General features: G+C 39.2%; 2 protein-coding genes across 3 annotated transcripts; both read right to left on the reverse strand.

Moving 5' to 3' along the window:
* Window positions 1–244: 244 nt before the first annotated feature.
* Window positions 245–2,273, reverse strand: LOC145785690 (uncharacterized). 2 transcript variants are annotated; one of them, XM_082597384.1, is made up of 4 exons: window positions 2,256–2,273; window positions 1,996–2,046; window positions 593–1,535; window positions 245–467 (listed from the first exon to the last, which is right to left on the reverse strand). In XM_082597384.1, exons 3-4 carry the CDS (start codon window positions 870–872, stop codon window positions 349–351), a joined length of 399 nt encoding a protein of 132 aa, XP_082453510.1. In that variant the 5' UTR covers window positions 873–1,535; window positions 1,996–2,046; window positions 2,256–2,273; the 3' UTR covers window positions 245–348. The 2 variants fall into 2 exon arrangements, with proteins under 2 accessions (XP_082453510.1, XP_082453509.1); XM_082597383.1 differs by having other exon boundaries at window positions 1,996–2,268.
* LOC145785149 (zinc finger SWIM domain-containing protein 3-like) lies at window positions 2,270–7,360 on the reverse strand. The gene is made up of 7 exons (XM_082596848.1): window positions 7,308–7,360; window positions 6,974–7,088; window positions 6,175–6,403; window positions 3,549–4,916; window positions 3,112–3,282; window positions 2,805–2,957; window positions 2,270–2,646 (listed from the first exon to the last, which is right to left on the reverse strand). Exons 1-7 carry the CDS (start codon window positions 7,358–7,360, stop codon window positions 2,270–2,272), a joined length of 2,466 nt encoding a protein of 821 aa, XP_082452974.1.
* Window positions 7,361–11,803: the final 4,443 nt, after the last annotated feature.

Consider the following 11,803-nt stretch of genomic DNA (forward strand, 5'->3'; position numbering starts at 1 on the left):
TACCGGAATTAATATACTTATTTGAACTAGCAAATTCAATCCACAACACTTTCCACTAGGCTGTTACTTAACACTAAGCACGCATATGCGCTGCGATTTGTGGCCGTGTTAGCAACTGAAAAAAAGCCTTGGTGTGAAGATCACAGAATTGTTCAAAATGTGAGCTCAGTAGCCTATTACTGTGCTTGCAACTGCATGGTGCTATCAACGTGCAAAACAACTCGGCTCCAGGTCCCCTGCGGTCACAGACACGCATATTATCCCTGAATAGGGGGGTATCGCGTTTGCCATTCGCTCATTGTCGCCTGGTTTGATTGCAAACAAGTCTGTTCTATGTAGTTGCTTTCCTCATTGCGTCCAGTATGTCAGCACAATTGCTTTATCATCGCGAACGCCATTGTCACTTTTCCTCATCCACCTTTCCCAGGCTTGTTCGCGATGAAAGGCACAGAGTAACACGTAGCAATCTGCGGAACAAGAAGTCGTGGGCACTGAGTGGTAAAGTACAGTAGCAACTTAACAGTGACGACACAAATGCATGAGCAATGGAGACAGCACACAAGCAACGAAAATGTTAATGCAATTCACTAACTTGAAAAAACGCTTTCGATGGCCTTGATTTCCGCCTCACATTTATCGGTCATGAAAAACGAAGGGTTCCAGTTTTCTGACCACCCTTTTACAACAGAAAGTGCTTCTGCTATGTCCGAAGCTTGTTCATTTTGGATAATAAACGTAGCAACAACCTGGTAACCAACATTCGTTCTGACGCAAAGAAAAAATAGAGGAAGGGAATACTTGGACGTCTTGTAAGTTGCATCCAAGAGGCAAATGCCTTGGCCGCAACGATGCAACAATCGTATTATCTTCATCTAAGATGAGTTACAATCAACTAAATTTTCATCTTATGATAGTAGCCTACAGAAATAATATACGGTACTGTACGTAACATTGAAAACCACCAAGCCTACTACGTGAATATGGTAAAAAATAAATTGTCTCAAAAAGATTAGTTGTGACCCAAACCCTGCCTTTGGTTACCGCTGGACATGTCACTTGGTCCAATCAATAACACCACATAGGCGTATGGATTTGGCACACTAGATGGAAAAAATACAAAAGAGGTCAGTGAAGTAGGCTAGGCTACTCTGAATCAACAAAGCTTTTACACCTGAAAACTGAGTGTCTTTAAGAAACGAGATGCAAAGTTGATGAAACAGAACACATTTACATATGTTTATAGCATTTTTTGCAGTTAGTAAACCGTTTCCTCTTTTATGATGCCTAACCTCCACTTTGGTGAAAACACTGTGCTTTGCAGAAACCTTTTCAGAATCTTTGTCAACAAAGAAAAGGCTTATTATTGTAGTATGAATATCAACACTTAGTACACTAGTGAATTACAATGACAGGATGTTAAAAATCAACATTAACATGGCACCGTATGCTCGTTTCTGAACAACAACAAGCTTCGTTCCTGCTTTTGCTTCGTACTCTTCAATGGATCTCATGGCATCTTCAACTGAAGCCAACCACTTTCAACAATAAACAATTGATTTTTTACTGTTATAAACTTATGGATCTTCATCACCCATTTTTTGCCATAAGAAATCAAAGCATTTATGCCATAGCCTAAGATTACAGTGAAGAAATGTAAATACTACACACATGCAACAAATCTGGATTTAGCGAGTATAAGGTAGCTGATAGTTTGAAGCTCCAGTTTTTCTTCTTTCCTTCTACTATAAGTACTTCACCACATTTAGGTTTGTTTTATTCTGATGACAGCTCCTGATGAGTCAGTCAAAAAAAAAACTGCAGCTTCGAGCTACCTTTTACTTGCTATTTTCAAGTTCTGTACCACCATTTGCTATGAAAGAGTTCAACATACGTATACTAATTGTGTTAAGTTGGAAACAGTAAAATAGTTGAATATTGATGAACTGTTGAAGGTCTTGTTGGACCGTAGTATATTGCAGCAACTACATTACAAACCTGTACTAGTCCATGACTTTCAGCCAACTCTCCCAAAGAATGTTAAATGTCCTAAATGCATCAGAACTTTTAATGCCAGGATTGGACTCATTAGTCATTCAAGAACACATCGTTAGCGTTTTATGTGAGGACCATTGAAGAAACGATTTTTATCAAATGTTACAAGTTTCAAGCATAACGCGTCAAGGCCAATAAGTCTTTTCGTAGTTCACGGTTTACATAACCTTGGTTTAATTGACAAAGCGAGATTGCAGTATCACCTGAACATTCAATGTCACTTCTCCATAAGGTTGCATTTCCTGCATAACCAAGACTTCGTTTTTGGCGGCATTGTTCTACCAAGACATCTCAGATGGTGCCAATCCAGACACGAGTCGCACATGATGCTGTCGCCTGCATCAAGATCTAAATAACAGGAGATGCACAACCAGCGGCCTTTATTTCGCAAAGTGGTCAGTAGGTTCTCCATCAACGTCCAACCGTCAAAAGAAAAATGTCTTCGCACAGAAGCAATGGCAATGTTTTCATCTAAACACTTCATTGGAATTCTTTCGGGCAACGTTTCAATTTCATTTTCTTCGATCAGTCGATCGCTGAATGGACGCAAGACCTCTTCTACTACCTCAGAATCGACAAACCAACTGAGTATTGCTGAAAAATATGACCATGGGTGACTTTGTTTGATGTAGCCTACGTACGCTTTGACGTAGCCTATCGGCTAGGCAGACCCACAGAAGTCAAAGTGTAGTTTTTTAAACTAACGTAGGCTATAACAAAAATGAAGTCACACAAACATAAATGCAACAAACCTGCTTCTTTCTGAAAAGACGACTTCAGTCTGAATGAAATTGGTCCGCTCTTTTTTTGTCTCTTGCGTGGTAACCCAATGACTGTCAATCCAGCTCCTTTTGGCCTGCCACGTTTCATCATCTTCGGTGGAAATTTAATTGATCCTGCATCATCTGTTAATAAACACAACGAGAATCGAATATAGGCTACAACGTAGAAAACATCACTATTTCAACGTTTTTATTAAAAAATTAATAAACATAATGCATTATGCAATGCAAGAAAAAACAACTAATCAGAAATGAATGTTTCAGAAACAGCACATACTTGTAAAAGACTGAATAGAACTGGACGGTGTCTGCATCATAATCGCACTGGTATCAACGGTCGACAAGACGTCACCGGGTGTGTGCTGTAAAGTACTGTTTGAGACCGTAGGAAATACAATTCCAGGATCATTGCTGGAAGATGTTGCAGCAGCACTTCCAGTATCAGTGCCTGAAAAGGATCATGCAGTTGTTCACAAAAGCAGAATTACTGAGCATCTGCAACCTTGTATAATCGTAAATTAGTGCGCAACTGCGCATGCAGTACATATTAGCCCACATATTGGATAGCTCAACGCCATAAAAATCATTGCTCAAAAAAAAATTGACTGCAAAATCACGACGCAAGTTGCAGTAACTAACCCATATCTCTTCAGATATTTGAAAAAGTAGGCTAGTTTTTCTGATTTAGTAAATAGTGCTAGCATATAGGCCTACCTTTCTGAGTTTGACCCAAAAAGTTCACAACTTGGAATTTCTTTCCTTCCTGCAAGAACTCTGCAATTTGTCGTAAATTATCCAGGTTGTATTGGAATTCATCCATTCCTTGTTCAGATATCATTAACGCAATCTTCTGGGAAATATCTTGAACACGGCGATACTTTTGCTGTTCTGATAAAACACATCTTCTTTGAGGCTTGTTAAGAATCTCAACAGCTGGTAATGTGGATGCAGGACCGTTGTCCAGTGAGTTTCTTGTCAGGCGATGGGATTTAAGAAAATATTGCATTGTCCACCGTTCTGAACAAAGATTGGGATTGTACTCTGACATATGGAGCTGCCTTCTAACTGCCAAGACATGCCTACAAGGTAGCAGCATTGATGATGTGAATCCACAAGGACATGCTGTTGTTGTGACTGCCAATTCCCCATGGACACGAGATTTTACTATGGCAGAATCATTCAAAATCTCTGACATGACAACCTTTTCCGCTAACTTGAATTGTTGTTGCACATGAATATATGCAAATGGTGTCAGTAGCTGTTGGTATTGTCTCTCCGCCACACTTGAAATCGCATCAATTGGAACCTTAAGGAAAGCATTTGACGCTTTGTGGTCACGTTCGGTGGAAAGAGATTGGATACATGCCATCAGATCTTTAAAAAACATGGTCATTCCTGAGTATCTTGTTATGACACTTTTCAACTTTCCATTGATGGATTCCAGTCGATTATTAGTTCTGTTCAAAAAATTAGCTTTCAAGTTGCTCAGTCCATCCACCCATTGATGTCGAATAGCATGCCAGTTATCGTTATAATATGTTGTGACAGCAATTGGGACTGTGTCAACGAATTGGTTATACAGTAAATTATAAGCTGACTCATTTTTGGCATTTGCCAGTTTTCCTAAAATTTCCAGTGATACCTGCCTTTGGGCTGAAGAAATGCCTAATTTTTCCATGGAAACTTCTCTACGAAAAGTGCGAAGGGTATGAAAATAGCAAATTAAAATTTCTGCAGTAGGCAGCATTTTCATCATGGCATCCCGCTCTGCCATGTCTTTGTCAGCCATTACAACCTCCACTTTATCCCAAGCTGGATTGTGGAGTTTAAACTGAGTTAACAGCTTGCTGATGGTCAGTTTGTCTTCAGTGGCTACAAGCCACAGACACACAATTTCACTCTGACCTAAGCCATCAACATTCAGCATCACATATAATGGCATTCTCAAGTCATTAAGTTTGTAGGTTGCATCAATCAGCAGCATTTCGGGATATGCCGCAAAGGTTTCCCGCATGTCTTTCGTTTGAAAGTATATCGCCTGCAATTGTTTGTCATCATCTGCAAACACATCTACTGCAGCACCTAAAATGAAAATAAACTGAGGATTAGTATACCCTACAAAGCAAGAATCTTGACAATCCTGGGCCAGACTAAAATAGCGCAAAACAATTAGGCCTATTAGGCACTCCATCAGATTTAAAAGCAAAAACATCAACTTTTAGTGAAATTTGTTTTCTATTCTATGTTATTTTAATTATTGGCCAGAGGAAGGATGTTTAGGCCTTTGGTAATATTTACATCATATAATCAATGTTCCAACTGAGCGGTTGTATACCACTCTCACCCCATTCTCTAAAAGATGCCACATTGCAATGCTTAGGGTCCGTTAAAAGGATCCATTAGGAGTAAACTTTTACGTAGATTTCAAATTTAGCAATGTTTTCTATTTCTATCCACTCAAAGTAGAATTGTTTCAAGATATTGAAGACCTTTGATTGAATTCCTTGATCCCGCTTTCAATCTTACAATCCCCATAGCGCCTTATGTTGCAACAAAAATCTTTGGAGCATGAGTTTGGGAAAGTAGAATGAATTCTTGTGAAGAAAATGAAGCAAAAAATACTCTCAATTGACCCTTTATAGCTCAATGTTGCAAATTTTCCACACGTTGTAGGGTACTGCTAATGTTCTGTGTTGGTTATACTAGACAAACGTTTTCTGAATAGAAAAACGTCTGAAAATTAGATATTTTTCTTGTGTAGCCTACTATGATGTGCGTACTGGTAATCCGCAGTTTGCTGCAGTAGACGGAGTCTATTGACCGGTAAACCAGGCGGTCAACACTTTAAATTGAACTGGCAATGGTGAGATTGAACCCACGTCATCGAAATAATTCATCTGCAGTCTAAACCATTACGGCAAGAGGTCAATCGCGAATTGCTTAATTGACATTATATCTGAAATGGTTCAAGAAGAATGCTCACAATATCATGTGACACTCAATCTGCAGCAGCGACCTGTAGATTGCAAATACGCCTACGGTGTTGACCAATGTTACAGGCAACCTGGTAGCCTATTCTTGCATTGCTGCAGTACTACAATGATGCAAAAAATTAGATTTTTCCAAGGTCATGACCCTGACCACAGCTTGCACACACACATCCGGCTCTAGGCCGGAGTCACATCACCTCCAGTACGGAGCCAGAATTTGACCGGAACCGGAGCTCATTCTATCACTACTTATCATACTGCACATAGAAATTAGAAAGTCATCTCTACTATTTAGCATGAACATATCTTGTACTGTATAACAGACAAAAAAGTTTTGTCTGTCGACTAACCTTTTTCTTTGTTCATTTCATTAATAAGTTCATCATAGGTGTTTTCATACAAAGGTCTCTGTTTTGCGGCAATATTATGCAGATCTTTAAGAATAACTGTTTTTCCTGTAGAAGCTGGAATGTGCTTTTGTACCAACTTTTTATTTGCTTTGGTGGCAAGCATTTCTCCGATCACACTGCTTTCTGTTTCATTTAATCTTCGTTGTTTAGGCATCAAATTAAATGCATTCTGAAAAATAATTTATATGCACATAATCAAGAAAACGACATATCTTTTGACAGGTGTCCAACCCACAGAGATGGGCAAGATCACCAGGTTTGGTGAATCGGCGGCTTGAATATGACCAGTTTCGCACAAACTGGTCATATTCAGCATGTGCGTAGTCATGCGCGCAAAGTGAAATGACCACTTTACCATGTCTTACGATGAAGTCAAGATCAGAAAAACTGTCTTGCAACATTCTTAACGTGTTTTAGTACAGTAGCAAACAATATTTGAACTTCAAGTGTCATAATCAAAATGCAATTATACACGAAAAGTAATTTTTTGGATAGAGGGGGTTTTGGACGGAAATTTCAATTTTTTTTACTAGTGATCTTAGAATGTACTGTTGTATCCTAAAACCTGGGTTAAAATTGAATTTGAAAAAAAAGCCGATTAACCCCCCCCCCCCCCCTAATGTTATTGCTCTTTTTTATCCTTCACATAATTTCTGATGAAAGCCTCCTTATCATATACAGGGCTAGTGTGACCATAGCTCAAAGGCTATGACTACTACAAAGGGTTATTTCCACTTACTTCATTGAAATCATGATTATGATCATTGACATTACTAATCTCAGTGATGCATAGCGCTTTTCCATCTGACGTTGCATTTACTTTGATTCCAAATGGACAACCTTTGATAAAAGTACTGAAAAACAACAAAGATGAGGTGACATAGGCCGTGTTGAATCACCCATAAGTACACCTGAATTAGCCATAACTCACGTTAAAGTAGCCATACAGCAAGTCATGTCAAATTGCCCATAAGTTGCATCCAATTACCGATAAGCCCACCTGAATTACCCATAAAGTCACGTTGAATTACCACAAGTTCAGCCGAGCATTCTCATAAATCTAGTCGATTTACCCATAAGTGACGTCAAATTGCCAAAAAGCTGCGTTGAAGTACCCATAAGGCATGTCTTTATGGATAATTTCATGAGACTTACGGGTAATTCGACGAATTGTGCTGATGAGCAATTCGACGTAACATATGGGTAAATTGACAAAACTAATGGGTAATTCAATGCAACTTAGGAATAATTCTGGGCATGACAATTCAATGGAAATTACAATAGACAGCATGCGGGAATGGTTCAGCAGAATATATGCATTTTGCTAAGTTCTAAGCATTCATAAGGAATGTAGGCAATTTGCACTTATGCAAAACTCAATCTATTAGCAAAACTTATTACAATAGACAGCATGCGGGAATGGTTCAGTAGAATATATGCATTTTGCTAAGTTCTTAGCATTCATAAGGAATGTAGGCAATTTGCACTTATGCAAAACTCAATCTATTAGCAAAACTTATGCATATAGGCTACATGAGTAGCTCAACCTATGGGCACCAAGGACAAAACCATCATTACTTACCTTTGATTTGGTCTTTTTCCTTGACTACATGATTTGGGTGTTCTTCCTCCATGCACACAAGCATACTGTATTGTATTGACAAAGTTTTCTTTTTCCCATTGTTTAATAGCCGAAGAAAGTGTCTCAAAACTGTAATATAATGCTCCCTTCGTAATCATGATGACGATGGATTCATTGACGTGTAGTTTCGATCAGCAAAATCAGCAACTACCGCGGTTCACTCTACGATCAAGTGTGCAGCACAAGCCAATACGCATGCGCGCGAAATTACGTATGAGCGTCGTCGGATGAAACGCCTGAGCGCATTAAGGTCTTGCTCGAGTAAACAACGTCTTGCTTGAGTGGTGCTTGTAAGAATAGCTTCAGAGGCTAGTTTTACAATATGTTGTAAGAATAGCCACTTCGAAAAAAATAACACAAAATCACATTTTAACCACATAGGGGGCCCTTCAAAAGTCGGGGGGCTCGGGGCAACTGCCCCCTCTGCCCCCCCTAAATCCGGGCCTGCATACCAGCTGTGTAGTTTGGAGAATGGAATGTGGCCTACGAAAATAGAGGTACGGTATGGTAGAAAAACATGGCCCACACTTACTGTTTGTTTTGAAATCGCAAAGAATATTTTTTCAAGTCTTTTCCGCTGTCTGGTAAAAGAATTAATTTGCAATGTTCTTCAACTGAACGAAACTGCACAAATGACACTATGCACTGCATTTCACAACAGTAAGCTACTTTTATTCGGGTGCAACCTAAATCGTACCATGAACAATTCGTACCGTCAGTTTGTACCTTGAAAAGATCGAAAAAAAAATTAAAAAAAGCCAAAGTTGCTGATTGCAGTTTCCGCAAACATTTTAAAAGGGTTAGGGTATCGGAGTATCGGTATTCGCAAACAAACAAACTGAAAAGATTGAGAGGAAAACATAGAACATCGCTGATCGCAGTTTCCGTTTTTCCGCAATTTCCCCAAACATTTTAAAATTTCCTGTAATGATCCTAAGAGTTTGCCGAAGTCGCTGATCGCAGTTTCTGCAAACATTTTAAAAGGTTTAGGGTTGATCGAAGTTTCCGCAAACATTTTAAAACGGTTAGGGTTTAGGGTTAGGGTGTTTCCGCAAACAAAACAAACTGAAAAGATCAAGAGAAAAAAATAGAACAAAGCCGAAGTCGCTGATTGCAGTTTCCGTTTTTCCGCAGTTTCCGCAAACATTTTAAAATTCCCGGTAATGATCCTAAGAGTTTGCCAAAGTCACTGATCGCAGTTTCCGCAAACATTTTAAAAGGATTAGGGTTGATTGGAGTTTCCGCAAACATTTTAAAAGGGTTAGGGTTGATCGGAGTTTCCGCAAACATTTTTAAATTTCTGGTAATGATCCTAAGAGTTTTTGTTTGCGGAAAATTTTAAAATGTTTGCGGAAACTGCGATCAGCGACTTCAGCTTTTTTTTAGTTTTTTCTCTTGATCTTTTCAAGGTACGAACTGACGGTATGAATTGTTTATGGTACAAATTAGGTTGCATCCCTTTTATTCAGCAATTTTAAAAAAATTCTCCAAAGTTTTCTGGTTTAAACTTTTAGATATGCTTCCCTCTCAAGCCGAAATAATTTGTTCGTGTCCATTCCTTGGAAGGTCAGTCGCCGACGGATGACATCAAAAGCATTTAAACTTCTTTATTGGGAAGTGTGATTATTCCTTTTGTCTGCTCTTCTATTTTAATGAAACCCAGCTGTGCGAAAATTGGTTGTTTGCAGTGCGCATAAGATTATGGCCTGGGATTACAGACACTTGTCTTTGTTTTGATGGCATGCGTCTGTCTCACCTTTGCTTTATTTCGCCTTTGAACATTGCAGACAAAAAGAGACATTCTCTTTTTGTGCGTACAATTATATGATTAAGTGAATGAAGTAGGCTATGCAAACAAGAAGCAAATCCTGATGCTTTTATCCGACTTATTCTTTTAAGCGGTATACACTTAAGCGATGTTTTTACTTAACATTAGATTGGATTTGGTTTGGGATTTCAAGCTTTAATTCAAATAAACGATTGATACGTTTAAGCGATATATTATTAACCGATTTCGTCTGTACTGTATGGTAGTACAGGAATTCCTCAGCTATGAACAAGTTGCGTTCCAAACAGCTCTTTTAATCTTGAACTGTTCATAAGTTTAAACTGAATTGTTGATTGAGTGTAGCCTACAGAACTATATGTGCCTATGTCTACTAAACATTCGTCCATCACATACGCATACTTAGGGTCTGCTACTATTCGGTGAGTTCCTAACCTCTAACTCCTAACCCTTAACCCTAAAACGGCAATGATAATTAGGCTACGGTACCTAATAATTTAAAAAAAAAATTTGAAAAAAATCACCTAATAGGGACCGGACTCACTGAATCAGACTCACCGAATCAGACTCACCGAATCAGACTCACCAAATCGGACTCACCGAATCGGACTCACCAAAATGGGCCATTCCGGCATACTTAAGTACATTCTTCTACCTATTAGGCACACAAAAATAAAGTAAAACACAACAGAAAATGTCTCAGAAATCATTGCATTGTAGTTACGACAGACCCAAATGGCAAACAAATCATGGCTTATGATAGATTTCAACTTACAAGCGTTCAATCGTAACAAATATGGACGGTCAGTTTGTGCTGCTGGTCGATCGGTCAAATGCACATACCAAACGTCTGAATCTGCAGTTTTTCTCGTGCTAAGCAGAGTTGCTGTTACGACAACCCTCGTTTGTGAGACGAGCATTCATCAGTAACTAAGGTAAAACTAAATTGTCTCACAACATTCTAAACCTAGCTTACGTTCCCTATTGGTGGGTGAACAATCTTGAGTCTGATGCAAATATACTTGGTAATGAGAAGAGCTGGCATCAAAGGATTAAAAAGTGATGTCTCTATGAACGCTAACGCTTGGCTACCACAAGCCAATTATTCCTGTGGTAATTTTTCGGGAGCAAGTCTTTTAGGCGCAGACAGTTAGGCGCCAGTCTGATAGGTGCGCACACTGTGGCGTCAGGATATTTAGGTGCGGAGCACTGTGGCGCTGGTTCATTTAGGTGCTATTCCTAGTAAAGCCTGCAGATTGTATCAGCTTGGCAGGTAGGGCAATGCTTTTCACACAAAATGTTATGTTGAACAGAAAAATATGTTGTTTTGTTTATATTGAACAGAAAAAATCTATTGTTTTTTTAATGCGCGTGTTCGGCATTTATTTGTTGTTGGTCCAGGTTTGCGTCGGCGAAAGCTTTATCAATAAATTATTCAAGTTCCCGAACATGACTGAGTTCACTTTTAGTTAAGTCAAATAATAACTACATTAAACAACAGTAAAAAATATAGATATATTCAAGCGCGGAATGGCCCGTTTCGGTGTGTCCGATTCGGTGAGTCCGATTCGGTTAGTCCGATTCGGTGAGTCCGATCCCATAACGGGGGATTTTTTCAATTTTTTTTTAAAATTAGCAGGTACCATAGCCTAATTATCATTGCCGTTTTAGGGTTAGGGGTTAGGAGTTAAGGTTAGGGGTTAGAAGTTAGGAACTCACCGAATCAGACTCACCCAATCGGACTCACCAAATCGGACTCACCGAATTGGACTCACCGAATAGTAGCATACCCATTCAAGCGGGTGGTAGGCTTGAGTGAAGAGTAACTTAATACCCAGAGTCCCAGACTAGGTTTTGCCAAAGCTGAGCTGATACAATCTGCAGACTTTGCTAGGAATAGCACCTTAATGAATGGGCGCCACAGTGTTTCGCACCTAAATATTCTGATGCCACAGTGTGCGCCTATTTGACCGGCACCTAACTGTCTGCGCCTAAAAGACGTGGACCTAATTTTTCTGACCTCTCATTTGATGGTCTCGAACAGACGAAAGGATCGATATGCCATCCTTTCTCGATTGGTATTATGCTAAAAATTTCAATTGATTGAGATTTTGGCTTTTCGCTGTGCATAAGGTTGTTGT

The sequence above is a fragment of the Aplidium turbinatum genome, chromosome 16 (assembly GCF_918807975.1).
Source record: "Aplidium turbinatum chromosome 16, kaAplTurb1.1, whole genome shotgun sequence".
In the NCBI taxonomy this organism is placed as follows: domain Eukaryota; kingdom Metazoa; phylum Chordata; class Ascidiacea; order Aplousobranchia; family Polyclinidae; genus Aplidium; species Aplidium turbinatum.

Coding starts and splice junctions, on each gene's coding strand:
- LOC145785690 (XM_082597384.1), bottom strand. CDS start 872: ATGAAGATAATACGATTGTTGCATCGTTGCGGCCAAGGCATTTGCCTC. Junction 468..592: donor CATCGAAAGCGTTTTTTCAA/GTTAGTGAATTG, acceptor CTTGTTCCGCAG/ATTGCTACGTGTTACTCTGT.
- LOC145785149 (XM_082596848.1), bottom strand. CDS start 7,360: ATGCCTTATGGGTACTTCAACGCAGCTTTTTGGCAATTTGACGTCACT. Junction 4,917..6,174: donor TGAAATGAACAAAGAAAAAG/GTTAGTCGACAG, acceptor TTTTCATTTTAG/GTGCTGCAGTAGATGTGTTT. Junction 2,647..2,804: donor GTCTTTTCAGAAAGAAGCAG/GTTTGTTGCATT, acceptor CATATTTTTCAG/CAATACTCAGTTGGTTTGTC.